Below are 27,258 nucleotides of genomic sequence, written 5' to 3' on the forward strand. Positions count from 1 at the left end.
CCAGGTCAGTGTTTTGGGCCACACAGCCTGGTTGCTATGAAAACAGAACAAACCTAACTTAAATCTTCATGAAGAATTACTCTTTATTTGTATTATGCAAATAAAAAAACATGTGTCCCAAGATCAAGTTACTTTCAGAAGTATAAGCACTGCAATGCAAGTGATAATGTTCAGTACAGACTGTCAAGTTGGGCATAAAGTCAGTTCTGTATCTGATCTTGCAGGGTGCTTCTCACACCTTTCTTTGGACTAATCAAGTTGATGTTTAAAGTGTAGTAGCTGCCTTTAGGGGTACTTTCACCAGCGAGTTCAGTTATGTAGTAACTGCATTTTGGGGAGGCCAGAACTCAAGAGCTGCCAGTGGCAATTTTTTCTCTTTTCACATGTACTAAATAACTTCCACCCATCATCCAGCACCATCACTGGGTTTGGGACATTTTCCACAGTTCTCAGGTCTGACTAAAAGCCACCACAAATGAGCTACGTTTGTTTAGAAAGCACTGATGCAAAACTTCCCCATTTGGATAGGAATTTCTTCCAACAGTGATTGAACAGGCCAGAAGAAAATCTGAACCGCTTGAGCCTTAACCTAGAGAAGCTCCCAAAATGGAGACTTCACATTCTCTCAGTGCTGCTACCGGAAAAGTCTGTCTGCAGAGGAGCAATGTTGTGATCATAGGCAGCGTATTCCGAGGCTCCAGTACTTGCCACTTTGAGCTGCTGGGCCGCGTGTGTGAGCTGGAAGGCGGCGTCGGGGTGGGCAGTGTCGGGGAGCAGGGTGCACTCCCGCTCCAGCATGTCTGCCACGCCCTTCAGCAGCTCCAGGAAGCCGAAGGCCAGCGCTGCCTTTCGCAAACGATTCAGCTCCTGCAAAGACACAAAACCCCTGTTAAAGCCTCTCCAAGCCTCGACATCAAACGTGGGTTTATTGTATCTGTTTTTAAAGGTGATGTTACAGTGCAGCTGCTGGAAACTGCCCAGCTGCTCGTGGATAGAAAGTCAGGGCTGAAGATAATAACAGTGGTCTTCCCTTGATCCTTTCTTATAAACCTCCACTTCTTCCTCTTGTGCATTCAGCTATTGTACCTGCCTGCTTCATCTGTGTCCCAGCAGGGCTCGAGTTTAGGCTTCACTGACTTGAATCCTGTTTGACCACAGTGTCCAGTAAAATGTAGATACATTGATTTTTCTTCCCTGTAAACTGAACAGTGCTGATGTGCACTTAGGCAGGGTATTCATTCCTCACGTCTCTGGAGACTGCATTACCAAACTGCTTCAGCACTAAGCTCGCAAGAGGAATAATTATCTCCATCTACAGTCTGGTTATGGATCATTATGGTGTGGTCCAAAGTGCCTGGAACTGTCTTTCTCTGGTTCCATTGTAGATAAAAAGGAGGAAAGATTATCAAGACTCAGAATGAAATCTGTGTTCCTATTCCTCTCTGGTCCCTCAGTTAATTTGTGCCTGGGCAACAGCATAGAAGTTGAAGTCCTTCACCATGGAAGGAGGAGCAGAGGTCTTGAGGGGCCCTTGAAGACATGCACATCTATGCCAGAAAATGTAGTGCCAGACCATTGAAATGAAACCCCCTTGTCTCATCTAACTAGTCTAAGTTTTTACAGAACACACAGTGTAGCTCCTCTGTCAAATGCACCACTATGGATCAAACTTAGGCCAGTCTGGAACGTTACTCACTTTATAGAAGGTTTGTGTTTTTTCAGGGAGTTTCCTTGCATTTCTCAAGATCTTCTGTACATCTGTCTGCAGAAAAGAGAAAAAAAATTTCCAAAAATCTTGGCAGCTTCTGGGAAAAGCTGCAGAACAACCCCCAACTCTTTATGGATCAATTATCCTGACCATTGACAAGACTGCAGCTCACAAAGGCTGAAACATAGCTGGTAATTATAGTAAATCAAATAAACCAAGCCAGATGCTCCACTGGAGACACAACTCTCATTAAACAAGCTATGCTTTCTGATTGCATTTTAATCACGACATTGTAAAGAGGCAGTGTTTATAAAAATGAAAGAAAAGCAATAAAGCAATTACATTAAATGGGTGAGACATGCACAGACCCAGTTCCTGCTGAGATGGCTTCTGCTGCTCCAGGTAAAGCAGCCCAAGCTGGGTCATTACCTGAAGGCCACTGGGTTTGATCCAGACAGTGACATTCTGGGCATAGCTGCGCTTGTTCTTGGGCTGCAAGGGGAAAGGGCTCTTATTGTCATCCTCCCCATAAGGATTTTCTTTTGCATCTGGGAGAAAAAAGAAATTATAGACTTAGCAACTAAGAATTGTCAAGAGCATTTACACAGCACTGAATGGTGAAGAGTTACTCAGAGGAGCGTGACCAGTACCTGAAATGGGGCCAAGCTGTGCCATCTTCCCCAGCCATGGGAGTGGCTCAGGACCAGGTTCAAAGAGTGACATCATGAGGTTTGATTTCTTCTTGCTATCAGCTTGTGAATAAAGCATTCCATACCACTCTGGCCTGTGGAAAAGAGCAAATTCTGAAAGGCTGAAAATCTTCCACCCCTCTGCCTAGAATGTGCCTCCCTCTCACTGTGTGGAGGCTCAGTGTTTGCAATTTGTATTGACAGAAACAAATCTGCAATTAAAAATCCACAGCTTAGTCTAGCAGTGCAGAGTTCTGCACAGAATACAGATAAAAATAAGCATAATTTATAAATAAAGCCTAAATGAGCAAAGTAAGAGATTTTTCAGGCAGACATCCAGCTCCATACCCCAACTGGACGAGAGCCACCATGCCTTCCACTTTCAGGCTGCCGTGTAATAAAACACAGAAGTTGGGGATTTTCCCAGCAATCTGATTAGCTGAATTCTCATCTTCAGTGTCATCTGTGATCCCAGGTCCCACCTCATCCCCCTCTGGGGAAGAATCAAAGCAAACAAAGAGAAAACATGAGAATAAATTCAAACACAAGAGTTCTGTTTCCATGACACCACCCTTTAAGCCTGAAAGAGTTAATGAATACTTTTGTAGAACAAACAGCTGCAGAATGAACTGCTTGGGCAAAGTGGCACAATAATGATACATAAATATTCCACTGCATTATACTCAAGGACATTAAATATTCATCTTGCACCACATATTTCATGGCTCATTATTATTCTGAACTGTAAGTTTAGCATGTTATATTAAAAATGATGTTGTAAGGACCCTGGTCCCTCTATGAACTTCACAAAGAAAACAGTATGCAAACTAAGAGAGCCTGTGGTCAAGGTTTTAATCTTAATGCAATCACACATATACGACATCTAGTATTTTGACAGAGCAAAAAAACCTGTGCTTCCAGTCTAAACCTCATTACAAGGGAAGCTTAAAGTAAATAAACCCAACTTGCTCACCTCTGTTAAGTGCAATGGGTAGTACCAAGTGTCTAGACAAGACAGGAGGGCTGGAAATGTCTGCAATATCTACAAACCCAACAATTTCTAGATCTGCAGGGAAACAACAGATTTAAATCAGATTTAAGACAGTTTAAGCCATATTTGGAAATAACTGAAATGTATTCAGAGGCTATTTAACGTCACCACTTCTTACGCCACCAGGTTTTCTGAAGCAATGACTCAAGGTAGCACAAGAGAACCCAAACTCAACTGGAGTGTAAAGGTGTTAATAAGTTAGAAATACATAAAACACACAACTTTTGAAGGTGACTTTCAGCATACACAGACTGCTGCTGGACACCTTGGTATTTACACTGTACACAATCCACTGCTGTCTTATAAATTCCAAAAGAGAAAAAGCAACCTGCTGCTCATGGGAGCTGTGTCCACTAATGGGAGGGCTGGGAAGGTTTTTTGTTTTGCACAGTTGTTTTTAAAAATAATTTCTCCTCCCTGAAGCTTATGAGGGTGCTCATGGAAAGCAGCCTGTGGCTGTCTTCCAGTCTCTACCCCTAGAAATTGGCACCCTGAGCTCTGAAAGTGCCTCTACCCTACTCCAGCCCTTCAGCCAGGTACACATGGATGAAGTAGGATGATATTTTTATTCCCTGGTGCCACACATACACCAAAAAAATTCACAGTCAGAGACTGATCCTTGCAGAGAAAAAAAGTGGATGAAGCAATAACTCCACAGGATGGGAGGCGGTAGTGAAAGGGCAGAAATCAAATGGATTTTAGTAAAAAAGCAAACAAAGATTTGTTACCTGTATTAATGGCTTTAGGAATGGGGTCTATTTCCTCATCTATAATGAAAGGCTCTGGTCTGGGAAATACTTGCACATCAGATGTTAAGTGGCCACACTTGAGGACAGCATGGAATGGTGTATAAGCCAGGTCTATTAGCTTTCTAGAACACAGTTATTAAGGAAAACATAATACATATTAAATGCAAACAGTTTCTCTAAAGCACACTAATTTAGCTCCCAAACCTGTTTTAACTACAGTTAATGCAATAGTTCTAGTGTTGCTAAATTATGAAACAGAGCAGCATTATCCCATTCATGGCAAATGAACAATAATTATGGAAATTACTGTCTTCTATCTGCCAAGCATAAACAGATGCTACGGTTTGGTTACAAAGACTAAAATAAATATTGACCATAACCATTGAAGGCCGATATGAAATTACAGTTAACAAGATCATAAAATAAAAAAAAAAAAAAGAGTTTAAAAAGGAGTTTAAAAAAGGACATGTGATATCACCAAATTTCTTATTGTATTTCCTTTCCTTTCAAGATAGCAACTGGGAACCTTCCCAAAGCTCTGTTATCTACAAGTGTGCTCACCCAAACATGGACTGCACATTCTTCAGGCACAGGGGGCCATCAATGGTGAAAATCTGCCCCTCCCCATTGTTTAAATCAATGAGCCGTTCCAGGCAGTCTAAGGAATCTGTGCTTTGAAGCTGCAGAAAAAGAAAGGGAAATATTTTTGCTGAGTGATCTTTTTATTCTCTTTTGTACTAACCAGTATTTTAAAAGAAAATATACAACACAGCAAAAAGCATCTGATTGGATGCTCCCATGATTTTTTGTTCTCTCTCTCCTTTCCAAATAAACCAACATTCTTTGTCTCCCAGGCAATGTTCTCTTATTACTTATCAGAAATAGATGATTTATTTTAAATACTTATTTTAAATATTTTCCCAGTTATTTTGAGATGTTAACAGTGCTTCCATCCATCAGCTTACTCAAAAGCATCATCCTTGACAGAGACCATGAAACAAAGATATCTAGTTGATGCCTAAGCAGAAAACCCTTCTGTGAAGGACACAAGAATACAGGAGTCAAATCAAAAGTAATGCTATTAATAAAACTTAATCTAACAAACATTAGTCAAATAGGCTTCTTTTTAAACAAATATTTGTGCAGCAGAATTCTAATTCATGTGAAGATTTTTAAAGCTGGGATTGAAATTTGCAAGAAAAGGAGAAGAGAAGAAGAAATTTAACACCTTTCCTTCAAAACTAAGGGAAACTGGTTTGAACACTGGCTTGGAGATTTCAGTTATCCCCTCTCATATTTCTACATACAGCTACTGTGTTTTAAGTGTTGAGCATCTTTGCAAGACAAGTCATTTATTCAAGAATTTAACTGTAGATTAAGAAGAGCCCCAAAAGCATTCGACGTAATTAATACCGTAGTAATATAAACAGAGAAATTAAAATTCCATCATTAATTCATTAATTATAAATTAAAATTCTCTTTCAGCCAATAACTAAGCACCAGAATGTCAGCTAAACCTCTAAGCACAAGAACATCCACGCAATGTTTTGTGCTGAGCTGGTCGTTAGTTCAGAGAAGACCAACACTTGTGCAATGCAAGAAAGAATAAGGCATCACCTCTTCCAGGTTGGCCATGCACATGACGTAGAGCTTGGACGGGAACGGGAAGGGCAGCGGGAACCTGTTGCTGTCGCTGCGCTGGCTGTGGGTGGCCAGGGAGTGGCGCAGGGAGCCCCGGCCGATGCCCAGGCAGCCGTCGGTGACCAGGACAACCTGCGGGGACAATGGGACACTTCCAGCCGCACCGCACCGCCCACCCAACACCCACACACTGCAGGAAAATCCCTGCTCCCACCGGGTTTCCTCCACAGAGCTGGGCAAAAACTGCTGGCATGATTTCCAGACAGAACCCCACATCAAGGAGAAACTGAAGATTGAACCCTCATGGTTTACATGGTGTGCATGGTAAATAAATGTTTTCTTGGTATTAGGTAATTGCACCAAAATTTGAATCTCATATATTTCATTTTTAAGTGTACACTAGAAAGACAGTGACTACACAGCCAAAAACCAGCCTCTTGCTGTTGGACTCGATGATTCCAGGTTTGTTTTCAGATGGATGGTAAAGCCCATTTCTTCTGCAGAATTTGGAGAGCAACTCAACTTCCACTACAAGCCACAGAAACCTCAAAAAAGGGTAGCATTAGTGATCTTAATTCTTTGCAAATACAGCTGCATTATGCTCATATTTTGCAGCAGAACTACTACAGCAAAACCACACACTTTTCCATTCAATTGCACATCCAGAGCCAATCCCTGTGGAAACCTGCACTAATTACACTGAATAATGGGATTATTTACACTCAGCTGTGACCCAGTCACTTTCAGAGGAGTAAAAAAGCTGCTACTTTAATGTTGCATGGCAACAGCAAGCATGATTTCTGGCTGGTAGATAAGGAAAATCAAATCCAATTGAAACTCCATGTGTAATTGCTACATCCAGATTTGTACTCTCCCTTCATCCTCAGAACTGGTGCTCACCAGTGATGTTTTCCACTACTCCAGGGCTGCACAGCACATTCCTCAGTGCCCTCCTCCACCCCAGCACCTAAGTGCCAGTAAAATGAGCTATGACACAAATGAGAGACAAAATAGTTGAGGTCTAATCTCTGCTTGGTTTTCACATCTTTCTTGTTCTTTGCTTCCCAAGGTGCCTTTTGTCCCTGCTGGATGATGAAGCACTGCTTAACCAATAAACTTCTATCCTTTTTTCTCCATAAGGAATATTGCTTCAGGCATCTTCCCAGCTCACTGAGCTGCAAAATTGCTGAACTTAAATCAAGTGTCTCAGAAAACCCAGGGTTAAAAGCAAACTCTGCCATAAAAGGCAGCAGATTTGGAAGGTTGAGAGCTTGCAGGGCTGAATGGGGTTTGTGAGCAGCTGCATGGCAAATGACTCATTTGGGAGAGAAGTCAGATCAAAACACACTCAGCAGCAGCCCCACGCTGTTGGCTGAGAGCTGGAATTGTTACAAGCCCTGGAAACCATCAGGGAAAGGCTCCTGAAGTGGGACTACACCTTTTCCAAGTGCAGTGAGGCTCCTGGGACAGCAGACTGCATCCAGATCAAACACTAGGCCTGCACAACAGCGCTTCTGAGCCACATTTTACAATCCACTGCACTACAAGAACACATTGGGCAGGAAACAGTATCTTCTTTTTTTTTTTTTTTCTGCTGAATATTTTATAAAGATCACCTTCTGTTCATATTGCAGGTTTAGCCAAAATACTAATTCTTTGTGCTTGTGCAGCACCAGCATGCCTGAGAGCATTCCAAACTTTCAAATTACATTTACATTTCTATGTGTGTGCAACTCGCAGGAATAGAATCAATCACAGGATCGCAGGATGGTTTGTGTTGGAAGAGGTCTTAAACATCACCAAGTTCCAATCTCCCTGCCAGGGGTAACTAAACATGCAGTGAAGTTAAAGCAGTGCAATCAGCCATACCTGGCAAGGAATTGCTGCCCCCCATTCCTGCTGAACAATATTGCAAACCCCCAGCAGCGCCGACTCCAAACAGGTTTTGTCATAATCATCCATGTTACTCAGGGCTTCCTGCAAAGACAAACACCACAGTCACTGCTGGGGGAACATCCCTGCCAGGAGACACCCAGCAGGCACTCCTGGCTTTGAAGGAGCTGTAATATTATCAACACAGCTCTTTAAGAGTGAAAAACACCTTTGCATGTCTTTAAAAAGTGAAAACCTGAGGAAACATCTAACAGGAAACGTTTAGCTGAGAAAATCCTCACAGGTGTCAGAGCAGAGACCACAAGGAGTTTGTTTCACAAAAACTCTTTGGCAGGGAGAAACAAACTCAAAACTCACATCTGCACCCATAAACCAGCTTTTCTCCTAGAAGTAAAAACCTCTCACTTAACACAGCATCACCAGGGTGCAGCTGTGAGATGAACTTGCTAAAGGAGCCTGGTTGGGCTCCTGGCTTGCAAAATTTCTCCAATAAGCCTTTAAGGAAGTGAAAATTAATCTGCTAAACTGCAAGCATAACAGAGACTATGGTGCCCTGTGACACAAATGTGTCATTTCCTCCTGCATGTGAGGGTCAGATACAAATGTACAATATTTACTGGATTCAGAGGCTCCGGGGCCTTACTGCATTCATGTGAAATTTCCCTCTTGGACTTTCTCCTTTCCATTTCTTCCTCCCAATTCCCTACTGCATCTATGAAGCCTAAAATCACTTATTCTCACTCTTGCACTCTTTTGACTTCTACACACTCTCAGGAGCAGCTTCTCTCCATCAAATAATTCGACTCAAAGCCTTTCTAAATGGTCCTGTCAGCTGCATCGCTTATCAAGAACAAACCAACAACTACACATAAAAACAGGGACATCACAGACCCACTTGGAGAAGTTCATCAGGCAGCCCTTCCCTCCCTCCCATTTCAGAGTCAATCAGCCACACCCCAGTGCTCACCTGCAAAGGTGCAACTGGCGAAATTCACTGTTTCAAACATACTGATTTCACCTGCCCTTAAAATTAGGACAAACCCACTCAATTCAAGACGTTGTGCACAGGATGATACCATATCACACAGCTTCACCCTGCTTTGGTGGTACAATTGGCCGATTTTAAAAAATGACAAAGGCTTATTGCTTTTGTGCTCACAGCCCCTACCTGGAGCGTGTTGTAGTCTCTTGTGAAAGGCACCATGAGCTCCCAGAGGGATGAGAACACCACCAAGGCCGTGAACTCCAGCTTGTAGTTGGTGGCCATGTGCTCGAAGAGCATGGTGAGCCCGTGGGCAGCCAGGTGCTTGCGCTGGTACTCCTCGGAGCCCTCCACGGACACGGGCCGCGTCATGGACAGCGACACGTCCATCACCACCACCGTGGGCATGGCGAGCCGCTCCTCCGCCGCCCTCACGGACGGCTCAGCCGGGACCTCCTGCCTGCAGCGGGAGGGAAGGCACAAAGCATTACCAAAGCTGCACTTGTGGAGCTCGCCCCCTCACGCTGACCCCGGGGAGAAGCGACATTACCCTTTTCCCCCTCACAACGCGGGGTTGAGCACGGATTAGCTGAATACACGCTGAACCCCACACGGCATTTCCAGCCGGCCGCAGCGCAAGGCCTGGAGACGGCAGGAGCTGAGCCTCGCTGGGGAAAAGGCGCAGCCCTGCCGCTCTGAGGGCGGTCGGGCAGGGATCCAGCCCTCCCTACGAGCCTTGGCCCTCAGCGGGGCTGTCCCCGGAGCGCGGCCGGGGCCGAGCGGGGCGGCGGGCACGGAGCGGGGCGGCGGAAGGGAAACGCTGCTGCACAGCCCGGCCCGCCGCGCCGCCATGCGTGCGGCAGGGAAAGCGTCCCCCCGGAAAAACCGGGCCGCGCCGCGCGGGAAGCGGGAATGCGGGAAAATGGGAATGTGGGATGGCCGGGCTGGGGGAACGCGGTGCCCACGTAAAATAACACCAAAATGACCGCTGTGTGTGGAGAAGGCTTTATGGATAAGCATCCCGGCTGGGCAGTGCGTCTCCTTCTCCCCGTTCTGTTCGTGTGGGAGTGAGGGGGGGGCGTGGAGGCAATAAACTCCAGTGCAAAACTGGGATGTGCTCTTGAAATTGTGTGTTCGGAAAACAGTTTGCTTTAAAATTATCAGAGATTCACAGAATAGTTTAGCTGGAAAAACCTTCTAAGATCATCAAGTCCCACTATTGCCTCAGCACTGCCAAAGCCACCATAAACCGCCCCCAGGTGCCACATCCATACAGCTTTTAAATCCCTCCGGGGATGGGGACTCCACCACTGCCCTGGGCAGCCTGCTGCAATGCTGAACACGCCTTTAGCAGAGAAATTTTTCCTAATATCCAACCTAAATCTCCCCTGGTACAACTTGAGGCTGTTCCCTCTCCTCCTGTCCCTGTTCCCTGGAGCAGAGCCCAACGCCCCCCGCTGTCCCCTCCTGTCAGGAGCTGTGCAGAGCCACAAGGTCCCCCTGAGCCTCCTTTTCTTCAGGCTGAGCCCCTTCCCAGCTTCCTCAGCCACTCCAGACCATCCCCAGCTCCGTTCCCTTCCTTGGACATACTCCAGCACCTGAACATCCATCTCGCCATGAGGAACCCAAAATCAAATCATAAATTTCTAATTCTCCTGTGATAAATCTGACTATTAGATTGTTGTGGCTGTTAAATCCTTGGCCAGGGATGTTATTTCTTCCCCTGTGGAGCTGCACCACATCAGTGCCACAGAAGAGTCATGGGCACCATCCCCAGGTCCCTGCCTCAGTGCTCCTGGCATAGGCCCTGAGGGATTTTTCCAGGAGCCAACGAGTTTTAAACCTTGCTCTGGCATTGCAAAGTGGTCATATACTGTGGCAAAGACCAGCAGAGCTGCTTGTCTAGCATCTGGGCTGTCAGCCACCAGAGATGCCTCAAAATGCAGCTCCATGTGGCTTGTTTAAAAGTGTTTATAAATGTGATTTACCCACTGCCGGTGCCGTGAGGGTGATCCGTGTCCATGGCTGGTGCTTCAGTCCAGGAGTTTTTGAAGGGGATAATCACCTGTCCTCACACTGAGAATAACCTGTGGTAGCAGACAAAGGTATTGGCTTCAGAGATAGACCCAAATCTATACAATACTATTTAATCTTCTTAGGGGCTGTGGGTATTAAACTGGATTGGGAATTCCTCCACTAACATGTCCTTCACACCTGACCCGCTCTTGTTTTAGGACACTGCCAGCAGAGGAGACATCCTGAAAATGGGATCATTTCCCCCCGCCTCTCTCTGCAACAGCATCTCCCATCTGGCTGTTAACTACCAAAGAAGCTTCCAGCACTACACCCAGCCCCTGGAACTCCCCTTCCTCCTGGACAAACATTTGGAAGGTAGGCCGGGGAGGTTTGTTTGATTGCTTGGATTTTGTGTTACTGAGACAGGAGGTGAGAAAAGGAGTTTATCAGGAACTGATCTAAACTTAGAAGACTAGAGAAACAACTCTTCTGCATTCTTCTGGTCAGGAGTTGTGAAAGGCTGCAGAGCTCTTAGAACTGATCCTGGCTTTGGATTTCTTTCTGCTCACAAAACGTCTTTTGAGAAGGTCATTTTGGAGAGAAGTAAAATCAGTATTTAAATAGGAGTGTGTACATAACTGTGTTCTCTCCGTGCCATCCTTTTAACTCTCCTGTCTTTATTAGGGAAAGTTATTTTCTCTTAATATGCAATTTGTTATATCTCTTGTGATGTTCTGCCACATATATGTTTCTTTTCTTTTTATGTATGAAAAGCAAAGCTTGTGTCATCTGTTTATCTAGGTACTCCCATGACCCTCTCTTACTGTTGCCTTAGTGATCCTCCCAACTATTTAAATTAACATTGCCTGTTTTGCAAGAAATTTAGGCTGATACCTTCCCTGGGTGTTATGCAAGAGGGTAAATGTGTGATAACTTGCATGAAGAGCTTATCTGAGAATGGCTTAGAAAACTATGATTCACAGCTAAAGAATAATGTAACATGCCCACTCTGGAGGAAAAAAAAAAAAAAAATCCATGGAGAGTGTCATTCTCAAGTAAAACATTCAAGCAGTGCTGAAGAGTGAATTCTGTCCAGCCCCAAAACCCTGTCCCCATGCTGTCACAGCTGCAGGCACTGTCACTCTGGCATTTACAATTTCTCTCCCTTTCTAAATGCTGTTCACATAATTATGCAAGATATGCTAATTACCCCCTAATAAAAGGTATGATTACAATTCCACTTTGCCAGTTCTGATTTCTACAGAAAGCCCTGAAAAGATGTAGTCATAGAAACAAATGGCTGCTCAGCACTCCCAGTTTTACTAGAACCATGGTCTTCTCACCCTCTGCTCAAACTGAAGGAAAAACCTCACCCTTCCTTGGATGGTTTCCTGGGAAGTGAAAGGCTGGAGAGCCACGGAGCAGCATCACATCTAAACCAGTTTCCATCCTCCTGGGGTTATTTTGGTGAATAACTGGTTTAGCAGGGAGGTTTGAACAGCTTGGTCTTGTCTTCAGAGCATCATTTTTAGCAATTTAAAGTTGGTTCTTTGACAGAAGCCATATCCACTCTTTCTGCACAACACTGACCCAATTTATAATATTACAGAATAATAACTGGACCCTGATCAATGCAGCAGCTCCTAGATATGGACATTTGGTGGAACCAGAATTCAGCTTGGATTGGACTGCCTCAGACAACTCCATTCTCTTAAGCCAAATCTTTGATTATTAATCAGCATAGCCTACAGTCATATTAAAAAATAGAATGAAACCTGGATCTAGATATCTCTTTACTCATTTAAGTCCATTTCTTTTTATTGAAAAATAGACAAGCAGTCAGTGAAGTGTTGCTGCCCAAACGGTGGAAAGTTGCAGTACTTTGTTTTTCACACCCAATTTTCTTTTGCAGGATTCCCCATTTTGTGCTGTGCAGTTCCACTCCTGATGCTTCAGATCAGCAAACTGCTGACCAAGTGAAGTCTTCAGTGTCTTCTGGACACAGCTCTGAGTTTTGAACCTTTAGGAAATGCATTTACCACGGAGGAGGCGGCTACGCAGGAACCGAATCCTCTTCTTGCTTGCCATAGTGTTGGTCGTCTCTGTCTGCCAGCTCCAGTTCAGCCCCTCTGCCCTTCCAGCATCACACAGAGCCCCCCAACCCACGGACCCTGTTAAAGTGACCTCCAGGGACCTCCCCAGCAACAAGACTGCTGTAAGAGGCAATGCCACAGCACCCAAAATAAGACACTGCATCTATGTGGATCCTGAGCCAGCCGTGCCCGTCACCACGTCAGTGGGGACAACACCACAGCAAGAAAATGCCAGTGAAAGCTCCCCAGATGAAAAACCATCCTATGAGTCCAAAGGAGAATATCCCCAGGACCTGTTCAGTGTGGAAGAACGCAGGCAAGGGTGGGTTGTCCTTCACATCTTTGGCATGATGTATGTGTTTGTGGCCTTGGCCATAGTGTGTGATGAGTATTTTGTGCCTGCTTTGGGAGTGATCACTGAGAAGTTGGAGATCTCTGAAGATGTGGCTGGAGCCACCTTCATGGCAGCAGGTGGATCAGCACCAGAACTCTTCACGTCCCTCATAGGCGTCTTCATCTCACACAGCAATGTCGGCATCGGTACCATTGTGGGCTCAGCAGTGTTTAATATCCTCTTTGTCATTGGCACCTGTGCCCTCTTCTCGAGGCAGATACTCCACCTGACATGGTGGCCCTTATTTAGAGACATCACATTCTACATTGTAGACTTACTGATGCTCATCCTGTTTTTCCTAGACAGTGTCATTGATTGGTGGGAAAGCCTCCTTTTACTGACTGCCTATGCCACATACGTGTTCACCATGAAACAGAATGTGTTCCTGGAGCAATGGGTGAAGCAGGAGCTGAAAAAGAAGCTAAATGCTGTGCAGGCAGCACCAGCAGAGCATCTGCAGAAGGTTGGTGTCCTTAGAGTTCAGAGAGCAAGTTGGAAATAACTAGTGTAAACCACAAAGAAAAACTGCATCTCCTTCACAAAGCACATATTTGAACCTCAGAATACAGGTACTAGTAAAAAATTATGGTTTTAAAATGGGGGAAATGCAAACTAGAGAGATTCTAAGAAATTGGAGAACATCACTAAAAGGGAGTTCTACCTGTGCAATTACTAAATGTCTCTTAGCGGCTTTCAGAGATGTGTGGGATTTTGCTTACTGGGTTGTTCAAAAGAAGTTTCAGAAAGAGCACTTGCTGGAGCACATTCTTGGTCTGGGAATAAGACTGGACAATTCAGGTAAACAGGGAAGAGAGAGAAGGCTTCTGTCCCAGCCTCTTGCAACTGAGAGATGTTGAAGGAAATTCTCTTTTCCCTCTCTGAAGCCAGATGTGTTGCTGGGATGCTGATGGTATCACTCCTTACCCGATCAGCAGCACAGAAAGGCATCTGGCAGCTTTAGCAACCACTGCGTGCTCTCCTGGGCAGCATTTGGCACCAGACTGAAGTACCCAAACCCAGTTCCATGCCAGCAGATTTCAAACTGTCCCCTGGCACTGCATGCTCTGCTGGTCAGATGTGTCCCTGGCCCTCAAGCATGCTTTGCTTCTGATCCTGGTACTCCACATTATTTAAGGAAAGGAAGGAAGCAGATAAGGAGAGTGAGGATAGTTGAAGTGGTGCAGAATTGAGAAACTGCTTTTCTTTCCTACTGCTGATTTGTTGTTCAGCCAGTGCTCACAGCTGGGAGTCCTGAAAGCTCCTGGGTTACATTCCAGTGGGATACACATGTAAGAAACTGCAGTGACACACACACACATCACTGTGGACATCACGAAACATCACAAATTAGATCCAGCCCTGCATTTGAAGTTTACAGAGAACTCTCACTAATGTTTAGTAGCATAACAAAGAGCTGCTGAACCTATCCCTTGGGCGAAATTAATCACAGAAATGATAAATGATGGAAAGTAATGCTAATCACTGTTAAAAATTCCCCCTTTGAACCTTCACTCTGCTGGAAAATGAGTAAGGATACAGATGTTTGGGGATGAAGTCTGGGTCTGTCTGTAGCTACAGGAATCAGTTGTGAGTCTGCCCCCAGGTGTCTGCATCCTCACTGGGAGGCTTTAGGTAGAATCTTGCTTTTCTCAGAAGCCAGTGGTTTTAAGGAGGCTCATGGCTTTGGCTCTTTCAGTAGCATCCATGGACATTTGTGTCAGTTGTGCCACTTCCCCACAGGCAACAGCCTGGAGGATCGTTAGATCCTGAAGCAGCAGAGGTGATTGGTTATTTCTGTTCTTCATTGCTTGCAGACAAGCAGGGCAGTTGTAGATGATGGAACAATGAAGGCACCAGATGTGAGGAAGCTGCAGGTAGGTCTAAGCAACTTTACAGGGATCTGAAGTCATGGAATTTTGAATCTGTCCCCATGTCAGGCCATAAATAAAAGTGTCAATTCCTGTGTCAAGAAACCTGCCCCAAAGCCTGTATCATATCAGGCACAGTTGCTTAAGAGGACACCTGTCTGACTCCTGTCCTTTAAGGAACTTTTATAAAATTTAAGAGACAGCTCAGGCTTCCCAGGTGGATTTAACTAGAAGAGTGCTGCTCATTCTCTGCTCTAAAACAGTCATATAGAAATTCAGAAAGTGACTCTTCTTACCTGGTCTCGTGGCTAAATTTCTTCCTGGGCTGTCATAGCAGAGGCTGGCGGGGTCTGTCCTTTCCCATAGCAAACACTGAACACTGTTGCTGTTGAATTGCTGCCCCATGGCCTGGAGAGGCCTTGTCTGATGCAGAGAACAAAGAAGCTGGAACTGACTGGCTCTGGTCCTCCCCACAGCCTGGGCCAGGCCTGCAGCGGGGCAGCAGCTCGGCCTCCCTGCACAACTCCCAGATGCGCGGCACCATCGTCCAACTCATGGTCCACACCCTGGACCCCCTGGCAGAAGGTGAGTGGATGCTCCACACCAGAGGGCCTTGGGTTCACAGCCCTGAGGGGTTCCACTGGGAATACAATCAGTATTTTGGGGTCAGCAACTCACCCTTAGGGTGCAGCTGAGTATCACAGATGGTGTCAGGTGTGGGGAGCTCTGTGACAGTGGGATGTGCCCCTTCTAATTGTGTGCTGGCAAGGACAAACACCTCATGTTTTGGTCCTGCCATATCTACTTTTCCTATGTCAATCTGGTTACTGCTGTGGTGGCAGCTGCTGCTGATGGGGTCCCTAGAAGTGGTGACATCTCTGCTGTCTCTCTGACTTCAAGGGCAGCAAACCTGAGTTACAGGCTTCCTCTGTCACGTAGCACATCCCATCTTCCTCTTCTTAGCTCAGACCTCATCCCAGCCCTGAAACAGCAGCACAAAAAGAGGTTAAAACCCTTGAAGAATTCTCTTTTTGACAGTGGTTAAAATCCCAGCTGAGATGCTAATCATGATGGTGAGGCCAGTTCTGTGTGATTCAGGCTGACACCTCTAAAAGCCCACCTATCATCACTGCCATGGCAAAGTGTGTCCACAGCCCTGTGCAGGCAATGGCTGCTCCCCAGGGCCAGGGAATGACCAGCTCAGGTCCAAGACCTCTTTTAAACTACCCAGGGTGCAGAGAAGCCTCATCTCCAGTCAGACCAGGGTCTTTGTACACAGCCTTTTAATGTGTTGCTTTACATTAACTTTAATCCAATCACACTGTGGAGGTTTATTTTCAAATAAATAGTGAAGCACATTGATAAAAAACATCTTCAAGGTTTTCTTTCCTAGCTCAGAATATGCCCCACCCCTCCACTGCCCTACTTGTTCTAAAGAGATTATCTGTTGCCCATTCAAAGAGAGATTGAAGCTAAGCAGATCAACACTTCTTGTGTGCCTCACAGAGGTTACAAAGAGGACTCTCCAGATCAGAATCCCAGATGCACAAACTGATCCAGGGAAAAAAGGAGGCTGGAGGAGGACAGCAAGGCAGACCAGTGTCTGCTTTGACAGATTCCAGTGCAGCCAAAGGCAAGAAGAACCCTGCCAGTTCAGCCCAGAATAGGCTACTGGGAGATTTCCACTGTCCTTGCTGAAGAGGCTGCCGTTCCCAGGCCTTGTGAATATGGAATAAACAGGGCCGGGGACCAGATTGGATTTTCTCTCAAAGAGAACTTCCCTACTCAATACATAGAATCACAGAATCATTTAGGTTGAAAAAGACCTCTAAGATCATCAAATCCGACTGTTCCCCCAGCATTGCCAAGGCTCATCCTTTAAATCCCTCCGGGGGTGGTGACTCCCTGTGCCAGGGCTTGAGAACCCTTTGGGAGCAGAAATTTCCCGATACCCAACACCCGGCAGGGTGTGAGTTCCCGTGTGTGTGCGGCAGCCACTAGATGGGAGTGTGACCGTGTGTATGTGCGCCTGTTACCGCAGGGACCGTGCGGGGATGGGCTGCAGCAGCCTCTCCAGAGGGGTTTTATATCCCAGAGCCTTTAATAACGCCACTGAGTTAATGGCAAAACCTCTGCCCCAGGTACCTGCCTGCTCCACTCAAGGCTGTGAGAAATGAGGCACCGCCTTATAAAATATAACAATAAAATTACTGATATTACAACAGCTCAGCACTCAAAAATCAAGGAGCCAATGTGCCAAATCCCGTGTGTCTTGTAGGAGATACTCCTTAATCTGATAACTTCCTACCTAAAGAAAAGAGAGTTTGGAGAAAAGGAATTTATGTGTAGACTGGAAAACCTAAGTGCCTTGAGGAGCTTGGCCAAAGAGATGGAATGACATCACAAGGAAGGATGTGGGAAAGGATTTGAACCTGCCAAGGTTTATGTGGGGACTTGTGTTCTGATATGTTAATAGTTCCTAGTCCTGTGTTAATAGCCTTGCAGCCCTGTGGGACCCTGGGGACAGCTGTACCTGCTTCCCATGGATCACCAACACCGTCCCTCCCTTTGCTGTGTGTGCAGCACTCTCTGTACCAGGCACATTTCTGTAATAAGGCTGCCACATAAAAGATGATCCCAAAGCAATTTATCTTTCCTCAAGGGCCCTCATTCCTTCTTGCCAAGGCCTGTAGCAACAGCACTTACAGGCTGTGGAAATGAGCACTCAACAGAATGAAAAGGTTACCAACAGTTGCTCAGCTGTTCCTCACTGAACCTGCTGCAATCAGGAATCTGTAGGGTTTCCTTCATTTGGCTGCCCTCACTTTTTAATTGGGCAGCACAGAAGTGGTTTCAGTGCAGCAAGGTCCAAAACATAGAAAAGCTGCCATCACTGGGCCTCCAAACCCAACTTTAAGGGGCAGAGGTCTTGGAAATACAGTAGAAGTGTGAAATGCAAAGCTGCAACACCCCTTGTGTGAAACAAAATTTCTCTTTTGAAGAGTGGAATGAGTTCAGAATGTGGGGTTATTTCTTTTTGAATTAGGAAGGTATCATTACATAAGTCTTTGTCTCAGAGAGACTATGTGTTTACTTTAGAAGTTCTAATATTTACATGGCATCCTGAATTATATTTTTGATAGAACTTTTTACCTTCAATGTGCCTTTTTTAAAATTAGGAATTTCTAACAAGTTTGTCCTTTTGTCCTTTTCCCGATTTCCTGGGAAAGGGAGTAGAAGAGCATGAGATCTTTTCCAGATCATCCCATTAGACACCAGAGGGAACTGTTGGGGAAGTAAAGGGAGCGAGGATTTTGGAAATGCCCAGGAACCCTCTCATTTCTGAACCTCTAGCCTTACACCCAGCCTCTTTAAACTCTAGTCACACAGGGAACAAAGCAGAAGCTTACATTTCTTTTTGAATGAAGCAAAAGGCTCCAGCAGAAAGATTGTCAGAGCTGCCTGCCCTCACTATGCCCCAGTTAACAAGGTAATGATTTTGGAAATTACACCAGAGCAGTGGGCACTGTTGCAGGCTGGAGAAGCTGAAGGCAGCTACAGCTTCTCCTTGCTTCATTAGCATTTCAGATCCAGAGGGGAAAAAGGAATCACAAGACTATTTTTTATACTTCCACTTTTATACAGCAGAATCTCCAATTCCTTCAGGTTCATGCCAAATTGTAAAGAAAAAAATCCTTCCTGCTGATTATGTTGTCAATCCTGTTAGATTGAATATTAGAGCCAAAGAGTGAATTAAATGTAAGAGTGAAATTCAAGGTAGAAGCTCAGCTGCCACCTGAAGTCCATTCTGGATGCTATCAATGCATAGGAGAAGAATTCTCCTGGAGAGCATCTCAGGGCAACTGGACCCAGACATGTCCTGTGTGATGGGTTCTGAGCTCTGGGGACAGAGTTGCCAGCAGTGAATGCCCCAGGGGACTGAGAGGGACACTGCCCTGCACAGCTGAGCCCAGACTGAGCCCGTGGACATCCTTCCTCCCCGTGCTGACCTGCAGATCTGGCCAGCTCAGAGCCAGCTCTGCCTCCAATCTCAGTCCCTCCTGCAGGAACTGTGTGTCAGGGGAATTAACACCCTTTTAAACGAGGCTGATCTCATGAGAACTGGACAGTGGCTGGGCCTAATCTGTTTATCCTGACAGAGATGCTCCTGGGCTCCACCCAGCGCTCCCAGCCTGGGGCCTGGCTCAGGGCAGCAAGCCAGGAGCTTCACTTTCCATAATCTCAGGCTGAGCCTGACCGCCCTGACCCTGCTGACAGGAGCTTTTGCAGCAGCTTCAGGGAAAAGCCAAACAGAAGGATGCATTGCCCCGTGCTTAGAGGAGACTGGGAACAAAAGGTCACCCCTGCACTGAGGGATGTGCATGAGCACAGGGGAAAGGAAGCCAGAACTTCACATCCCCTGACCTTCAGTATTGACAAGGAGCATGGAAGAGTCAAGCTCTTGAGTCCCAGCCAGCCTTTCAAAGGAGAAGAAATGGTAATTTAGATTAGAAATTCTTACCTGCAAGGTGGTGAGGCCCTGGCACAGGTGCCCAGAGAGGCTGTGACTGCCCCTGGATCCCTGGAAGTGTCCAAGGCCAGGATGGATGGGGCCTGGAGCAGCCTGGGATAGTGGAAGGTGTCCCTGCTCATGGCAGGGAGGTGGGACTGGATGGGCTTTAAGGTCCCTTCCAACCTAAACCATTCTGGTACTCCATGATAGTTTCATCTCAGCCAACCATCCCAGTGCTCAGTGGAAATCCCAGCTGGTGAAAAATGTTTCTGTCAGACAGTAGCAGGAATCTCACCAGAGTAGGACTTGTCCCCTGAGGTCTTCCTGTCTGAGCTGGGCCCAGTTATTGGATATATACATACAGCAGAATGTACTGATTTTCACAAGGTTCAGCTCAGAACAATAGTTCTGCCCACATGGCTGGACATGCTATTTCAATTATCTCAATGTCACTGTGATTAATAAAATGGCAGGGCCCTGCCCTTGAGGCAATATGACAACTGCACCTTATGGGTGCATAGTCAACAACACAGTAGATAAAATCAGTGTGATAAAACTTTCAGAGAAAATTATTTTACAGCCCTGCACACAAGCCAAACACAGCATTGGCCAATTCTTGTGGCTACTGCCTATGTGCAAACCCAGTGACCCCCAGTCATTTGGTGTACAGCTCAACAGAGGACATAGATTAGAGCAAAATGGGGATTTTCTTTGAGCCCATTCTTGTTCACTTTCACTGAGAGTCAGCAGTCAGATATTTGAGCAAAAAACAACTACAGAGACACACAATTCCACAGTAAACTGTAAACCAGTAAAAAAGCAGCTCAACTGAGAGAGCTTGGTTCACAGTGGAAGAAGCTCTCAGCTGTCCCAGAAGTAGAGCACCAGACCTGTGCTAGTGAAGAACATCTCTCAGACAGCCTGAACCATGCTTTACCTGGATACCAGGAATTTAGATCAGCTCCAGCAGGAGACACTTGTGTCTACTTAGAAAAATCAATCATTTTCCAGGGAACTGGAAGATAAAAGGTGTTTATTTTCCATTCCCATTAGTTCCCCAGGCTGCAAGCAGCACCCTAAAGCCTCTTCAACAGCCACATGGCAGGGGGAAGGTGTCATTTTTAGTTTGCTCATAATCTAGCCTAGAAAAAAATCAATAGTCCGTTGGGAAGATGATATTGCACCAAAACTCCTCCTCTGTTCTTTCTGCATTTTCTTCCTATAAAGTACAGATATCCTTTTTTTTACTGACCTGGAATGGATTTCTCATTCCTCTTGATGCCTTGAGAGGTTAGCTAGAACAGAGGCTAGGCAGTGTTACAGGAATAAAGTAGGTATTTGTGAAAAGGCCTTCAAAGGATACACCTTGGGCAGTGCAAGCTCCCACCCAAGATGGACAGCAGGTCACACATTTTCACACTTTTATAACTTTTGGTCCATTTCTATATTGGGGTTAATTGTCCAATTACAGCTTCAGGTTATGCAGTCCCATCCTCCCAAATTGCTCTCCTCAGTTTGCTGTTTGTACCTTTTGGGTCTGAAGCTGCAATGCTGTCCTTGGTTCTGGGGCTGGAAAAGGATTGTTTTGTCAGACTGAACTGTGAAGAGAACTTGATAACACTCTATGAAGTTCAGAGTTATGTACTAATGCAGTACAGAATCTAGAAAATATAAAAGTTAAAATTTTAAGTGTCACTCTAGGGTCTCTTTAAATAGTTCCATGACAAATTGCTGGTGTAATTGCTGTAGCACTAAGCAGTTAAATACAACAGCTATGACCAGCTAGCAGCAGCCAAAACCTGAGGTCACAGCTAAAACAAGCCCTGCAGCACTGGCTGCAGCACCTGCAGGAGGAAGGGGGCAAGAGCATGTGTGTGTTGAGGGAGGCAGGTCCAGGGGGGCTTTGCAGTGATAGCCCCTGATGCTCGTGTCCTTCTCACCCACAGCAAAATTGAAAGACAGGGTTGACATCCTGAGCAATGTGGCCAAGGTCAAGGCTGAGACCCTGGAAGGACAAGGCTCCCAGCCAGGTGAGTGCAGGAAGAGCCAGCACTGTTTGCCTTGCTTTGCACTGCAAGCCCTCACCTTCCCAGCACGCACAGCCCAAGGGCAGGCATGGAAACCCTGGGGTCTAACACAAATTTTGTGCTGTTACTGGGCACAGATGGCTGCTGTAACAATGCAGCAGGCATCCATCGGGCAGGAGCAGCCATCCCCAGAGGAGCTGGTGGTGAGGCAGGGCAGGGAGAGCTGCAAGGATGGACTGGAAATGGTCATGGTGCAGTGCAGGAGGGAAATCAGGGCACTGCACACAGCACTGGGTGCTGCTGGACTTTGGTAGACCCTGCAAATGAGGTGTTTGTTAAAACAAAGTACCTTCACACACTTGCAGAAGGGCACAGAAGGTTCCTCCAGAAGGAATAATCTACACTGTATCTCTATCAGTTCCAAGGACCTGTGCACCCTTCCTTTAATAGAATCACAGAATCATAATGGTTTGGGTTGGAAGGAACCTTAGAGACCATCCCATTCCACCCCCTGCCATGGGCAGGGACACCTTCTACCATTCCAGGGTGCTCCAAGCCCTGTCTAACCTGGACACTTCCAGGGATGGAGCAGCCACATCTTCTCTGGGCAACCTGTGCTGGGGGCCTCACCACCCTCACATGGAAGCATTTCTAATCTAACATTAAACCTAAGTCTGCCTTCTGTCAGTCACTCCTGACACAAAGGCTGCCTTGGAGCCAGAGCTGACCTGTGCTACAACACAGATTTGTACTGCCAGCAAGGCTGAAGATTCTGAACACCAAGAAACTTTGGTATGGAAGGTCCCAACTCCACATGACCCAGGCACCTGAGCACCTTCCAATTCTGGGCCTCACGGAGGTGAATGAGCCCAAATTCAAGAAAAACACTGTTTAAACCCCAAGTAAATTCTTGGTGTGTGCTATAAATACCACACTGACTTCACTCCCTCATCCCTGCTCTGTGTTATCCATATTTCTGCTCTGTTCCCACAGAGGTTTCTGTGTTCCTCTTGGCTATGCAGGTTAATGCAGGAACAGCAGGACATTGCAGTTATTTCCTTGTGTGTGTCAGCACTTTTCTATTTGCTTTTGAATACCCACCAAACGACCAGGGATTAAAGTCTGGCAGCACATCCCGGTCATTTCTCAGAAGCCTTGAAGAGTATCAGGTCCCTGGAGAATGCTGGGCTCTATGGAGGGAGGGGGGAGCTGGGGGTGGAACCTGAGAAGCAAAGCTTTACATCTTTTCTGGGTTTTAAGGATGGTTTTAACACAATCTTCAGAATCCAGAAAGAAACCAAGAAATTCTTTTCAGCTGTAGATGAGGTAATTAGCATTTCCCTGCCCCTTATAGCAGTTCTGCATGGAAGGTCAGAGGAGCACCAAGGTCTCTGTTCCAGGTGGGCCAAATTCTGCCAGATCTGCCAAACACAACCACAGCAGTCAAGGAGGACACACAACAAACCAAAGCAATCTGAGGGTACTTAACCTGAAATGCCACCACTGTGGTGGGGAGCTCAAAGCTCTTGCTGGTCACAGGGAAGGTGATGCCCTGATACGGTGGCCACCCATCCAGGATGACTGAAACCAGCATTCCTTCTTATTGCTTTTGCAGAAGAGGGAAAGAAAGCACCAAGCAGCGTCCAGGTAACTCCTGCCAGTGACTCTGAGCCCAGCAAAGGTACACAGAAGGCAGATGTGCCACAGGATGGACAGGTATCAAAACCAGGAGCACAGGCACTAAGTGCCCACCCAGGCTGAACTTCATGTGTACTTTCCTTCTTCCCTCTCCAGAGCTGTTGGGACAGGACCCAACCCATGTTCACATCTATAAATAGGCTCTCTGTGTAGTAATTTAAGATGCTGGATGAAACACTTTGGCTTATAAACACAAATTGGGTCCAAATTACGACACCAAGTGTTACTGGATAGTATTGTCCCCTCAAGTGACTCTTCTGAGGTCAGAGGGTACTCCAGGGTAAGAGGAGATAAGAGCACTGCCTGTCCTGTGCTCACCAGCAGACTGTTATGTTTTGCTCCCCAGATCCCTTTTGGGTGATGTTATTTGACAGTTCCAATGAAAAAAATGTTTTTTCGAGGACATGAAATATTTGTGTCTAAAAGGTGGTTCTAGTTAATGGATGCCCATTAGTTAACAACACGCATGTACAGGGTTGGGGTGTGTCTGGGTCCTGTCTCACAAGAGCTGTGGCTGCCCTCAGCAGGTTACAAATGTGAGCTCTGCTCAGGTGAGGCCACAGTGAGTAACTGCAGCTCCTTGATAGTGTGAAAATATATTGGCTTTTTGATTTTTTATTCTGAGGCACAGCCCCCGTCGAGCAGTGACACCTCAGACGACAGCAGCTCCGAGAGCCAGGAGGACAGTGATGGTGACAGCACAGACGGTGATGAAAATGATGAGCCCTTATCTCTGGAATGGCCAGAATCAAGGACAAAACAAGCAATTTACCTTTTCCTCTTCCCCATTGTCTTTCCTCTCTGGAGCACTCTGCCTGATGTCAGAAACTTGGTAAGAATCCACCTTCCTTCTGCTCCTGGAGTCATTAACTGAGCTATAGATTTCCTCTGGGCCAGAGTCCCTGGGTCCATTTTTCCATGTCTGGAGTCTTTGCATAGTTTGAAGGGCTGTTACTGCTGCAGGGAGTGGGACAGGAGCCCCAGCTGCAGTGTAATGCCATTCCAGAGACTTAATTTAATAAACCACAAGTTCTAGCAACTACAGGTCACCCAATCAAGCTGAAAAACAGCAAACAGAGACCAGGGTCCAAGTTAAAGCAATCAATTACAGTGAAGTGTTCCAGGTGAACAGTTTTCAATGGGGACTATTAACTTCCCTGAAACTTCTCTTTTTTTTCTTTTCAAACTTGATTTCAACAGGAATCAAAAAAATTCTTTGTAATCACTTTTTTTGGATCCATCCTCTGGATTGCTGCATTCTCTTATCTCATGGTGTGGTGGGCTCACCAGGTGAGACGTTTTGTTCTTTCTGCAAATCCCCATTTCAGAACAAGTAGATGGAGAGGGAACAGTGTTAGTGTGGCATTTTATCTGATGAATTACAGCTGCAGTCATCCAACACAACAGTAGAAAATTTGTTTTGTTAGAACCCAAAAGGGAATTTTTGATTTCCTTTTTTTTTGATTTCACAAAGACTCATTCATTTCTGAGAGCTTCCAAGGGAGTTTGTGCATTAGTGAAAGGAAAAGCACCATCAAGATTTATCTTAATTCTGACTTTTCATTAATGAATGTTCTGTGCAGAACATAATTATCCATTACCTAATTAAAATTCTAGGAAAATACAAGTTCTGATTCTGGAAGCTGCTAACTGTTCTTCACTCCCCCATCCTAATGTTCACCTCATATTCTGGGAAATAATAATTCCATCTTGTAGGAACAGCCCCCAATCTGTATTGAGTGATATATTGCACATGCACAGTGATCATGCCATAAATTCAAGGACTGTCATCGCCAAAGGCCCTTAGATCTTGCACAGCTGATGCTAAATTTGCAAAGGTAGACAACAACCAGAAGAGGACTGAGGACAGGAAAATTGTGCTGTAGCTGACTTGACCTCGCCTCAGAGCTGGCATCACTGTGGTCAGATTTCCTACACTACAGAGCAAATCCAGAATCAACAGACACAGTAAAATGGAACTTTTTAATCCTATAAAGCAGGAAAATGCTGCCATATTTGTGGGACTTGGAATATTTTAACTCAAATATGGCACAAACCCTAACACTGCACAGAGCAATTACACTCCATGTTCCACTGCTAACAGCCCTACCCAATGCTGTGTTGATTAGGTTGGTGAAACAATTGGGATATCAGAGGAAATTATGGGGTTGACCATACTGGCAGCAGGCACATCCATCCCTGACCTCATCACCAGTGTCATCGTGGCCCGGAAGGGCTTGGGGGACATGGCTGTGTCCAGCTCCGTGGGCAGCAACATCTTTGACATCACTGTTGGGTGAGTACCAGGGCCAGGCTAAGAGCTGCATTTCTTCTGAAACACAAAGTTACCTGGTTTGAGACCAGACATGCCTCAGTTAATTTCATTTTAGCTGTAGTTAAGAGAAAGGCAGCTGAACAACCAGTTCCTCTTGAAGAAGCCCAACCCAAATCCAAATCCAAGGAAAGACAAACTGTTATAACTCAGCCCACTGTCTTCACCCAATTCACAAAATCACCAATGAACACAAAATTAACAATTTTTCAAGACAAAAATGCAAGACAACTTTGGCTAATGTCCAAAATATACAGGCAGGAGCCTTATGTGGTCACTCAGAGACATTCAGCTCCTGGGGGTCAATATCAGTGCCTGCATCTCCCATCCTAAACCATCAGGACAATTCTTTATTATAGCTCACCAAGGCACTTAATTCTTAGGTACTATTTTCAAACCATTTTACTCTAGGATTGCATTATGATAGTGCAAGCATTATCCAAATGCAGTTTTGACAGGAAAAACATCCAGTTTAGATTTATGCTGAGCTATATTGAACACAATAATGCATTTTTTCCCTGTAACAGTTTGGAAAAATTGCTTAGTTATGATATAGATAATGAACTGCCTTAAAACACTTATTTCATTACTTTTCCCTTCCTTGCAGCCTGCCAGTTCCCTGGTTTCTTTTTTCTATCTTCAATGGCCTCAGCCCCGTGGCAGTCAGCAGCAATGGTTTGTTTTGTGCAATCGTTCTCCTTTTCCTCATGCTCCTGTTTGTGATTGTCTCTATTGCTGCCTGTAAATGGAAAATGAACAAATTACTGGGCCTCACCATGTTTGCTCTTTACTTTGTGTTTCTGATCATCAGCGTGATGTTAGAGGACAAGATAATATCCTGCCCAGTATCTGTATGACATGTGGACTCTTCAAGATGTGTGTGAGGATCCAGCAACATCAAAAGGGGGTTGAGGTAGCAGTTTTTCTACTGAAAAAAAAGCAACCAGAATTGTAACAAACTTACTGAAAACAAGATATCTTTAACATACTAAAAAATAAATCAATCTTAAGTGGTGTGTCAGCCTCTACTGTTTTTCTTTAGGATCAGAACATATACTAAAATGACCAATATTAAACAAAACACACTTAGGCACTTGTGGAAAGGCTGATAAAATTTAGATGCATCAAATTTTCACCATGGCTAATCCTCTCAAGTTAAAGGAGCTGATTTTCACCACAATATTTACTCATCATAGGGAATTTTCAGGAACATGCTCTAAATTAGTCAGTGAACTGCTCAAACTCCCTAAAAACAATGAATTTTACTTCAGTGGGAAGAGAATCAGACTGATGTGGCTGGGCCTTTATGGAACTGCTCTGCTTAAATCCCTGTGTGGATGCACAGGCTGCAGCTCAGCAGAGAACTCCCTCAAACTGCACTGAGCTGCTTTCAGATCTGTACCTGATCTTGCAATGCAGTGCCTAAAATTCCTGTGAAGTGCCACGGCTACAGGTGTGAGCAACAAGACTGAAAGGCTCAGGGGTTAGAGCAGCACATGGCCTCTAATCAAAACTAAAGCCAGGAATCAAATACAACAAGGAGCTGTATGCTGGGGGTTTGTTTTCATCCTGACACTAATCTCTGACAGTTACCGATTATTTAA

General features: G+C 45.4%; 2 protein-coding genes across 4 annotated transcripts; one reads left to right on the forward strand and one right to left on the reverse strand.

Annotated features, from left to right (window-relative positions):
• Window positions 1-58: 58 nt before the first annotated feature.
• On the reverse strand, window positions 59-9,574 carry INTS14 (integrator complex subunit 14). The gene is made up of 12 exons (XM_002192315.6): window positions 9,264-9,574; window positions 8,900-9,173; window positions 7,708-7,815; window positions 5,815-5,970; window positions 4,759-4,877; window positions 4,177-4,319; window positions 3,371-3,463; window positions 2,746-2,890; window positions 2,359-2,492; window positions 2,138-2,256; window positions 1,697-1,762; window positions 59-867 (listed from the first exon to the last, which is right to left on the reverse strand). The coding sequence occupies exons 2-12, from the start codon at window positions 9,119-9,121 to the stop codon at window positions 616-618; spliced, it is 1,557 nt and encodes a 518-aa protein (XP_002192351.1). The 5' UTR covers window positions 9,122-9,173; window positions 9,264-9,574; the 3' UTR covers window positions 59-615.
• Window positions 9,575-10,971: 1,397 nt separating this feature from the next.
• On the forward strand, window positions 10,972-26,670 carry SLC24A1 (solute carrier family 24 member 1). Of its 3 annotated transcripts, XM_041718413.2 has the most exons (11): window positions 10,972-11,104; window positions 12,642-13,679; window positions 15,031-15,090; window positions 15,561-15,669; window positions 21,544-21,627; window positions 23,240-23,340; window positions 23,948-24,154; window positions 24,523-24,612; window positions 25,452-25,618; window positions 26,262-26,329; window positions 26,466-26,670. In XM_041718413.2, exons 2-11 carry the CDS (start codon window positions 12,759-12,761, stop codon window positions 26,468-26,470), a joined length of 1,812 nt encoding a protein of 603 aa, XP_041574347.2. In that variant the 5' UTR covers window positions 10,972-11,104; window positions 12,642-12,758; the 3' UTR covers window positions 26,471-26,670. The 3 variants fall into 3 exon arrangements, with proteins under 3 accessions (XP_041574347.2, XP_041574345.2, XP_041574346.2); XM_041718411.2 differs by having other exon boundaries at window positions 26,262-26,670; XM_041718412.2 differs by lacking the exon at window positions 21,544-21,627 and having other exon boundaries at window positions 26,262-26,670.
• Window positions 26,671-27,258: the final 588 nt, after the last annotated feature.

Source organism: Taeniopygia guttata, chromosome 10 (assembly GCF_048771995.1).
Source record: "Taeniopygia guttata chromosome 10, bTaeGut7.mat, whole genome shotgun sequence".
NCBI classification, from domain to species: domain Eukaryota; kingdom Metazoa; phylum Chordata; class Aves; order Passeriformes; family Estrildidae; genus Taeniopygia; species Taeniopygia guttata.

What these genes read in the sequence shown, in the direction of transcription:
- INTS14 (XM_002192315.6), bottom strand. Translation starts at nt 9,121, where the DNA reads ATGCCCACGGTGGTGGTGATGGACGTGTCGCTGTCCATGACGCGGCCC. An exon ending in AATGTGCAGTCCATGTTTGG is followed by an intron (nt 4,320 to 4,758) that starts GTGAGCACACTT and finishes ACTGTGTTCTAG; the next exon opens with AAAGCTAATAGACCTGGCTT. An exon ending in TCAAACCCAGTGGCCTTCAG is followed by an intron (nt 1,763 to 2,137) that starts GTAATGACCCAG and finishes TCTTTTCTGCAG; the next exon opens with ACAGATGTACAGAAGATCTT.
- SLC24A1 (XM_041718411.2), top strand. Translation starts at nt 12,759, where the DNA reads ATGCATTTACCACGGAGGAGGCGGCTACGCAGGAACCGAATCCTCTTC. An exon ending in ATGTGCCACAGGATGGACAG is followed by an intron (nt 23,341 to 23,947) that starts GTATCAAAACCA and finishes TTTTATTCTGAG; the next exon opens with GCACAGCCCCCGTCGAGCAG. An exon ending in TGCCTGATGTCAGAAACTTG is followed by an intron (nt 24,155 to 24,522) that starts GTAAGAATCCAC and finishes TGATTTCAACAG; the next exon opens with GAATCAAAAAAATTCTTTGT.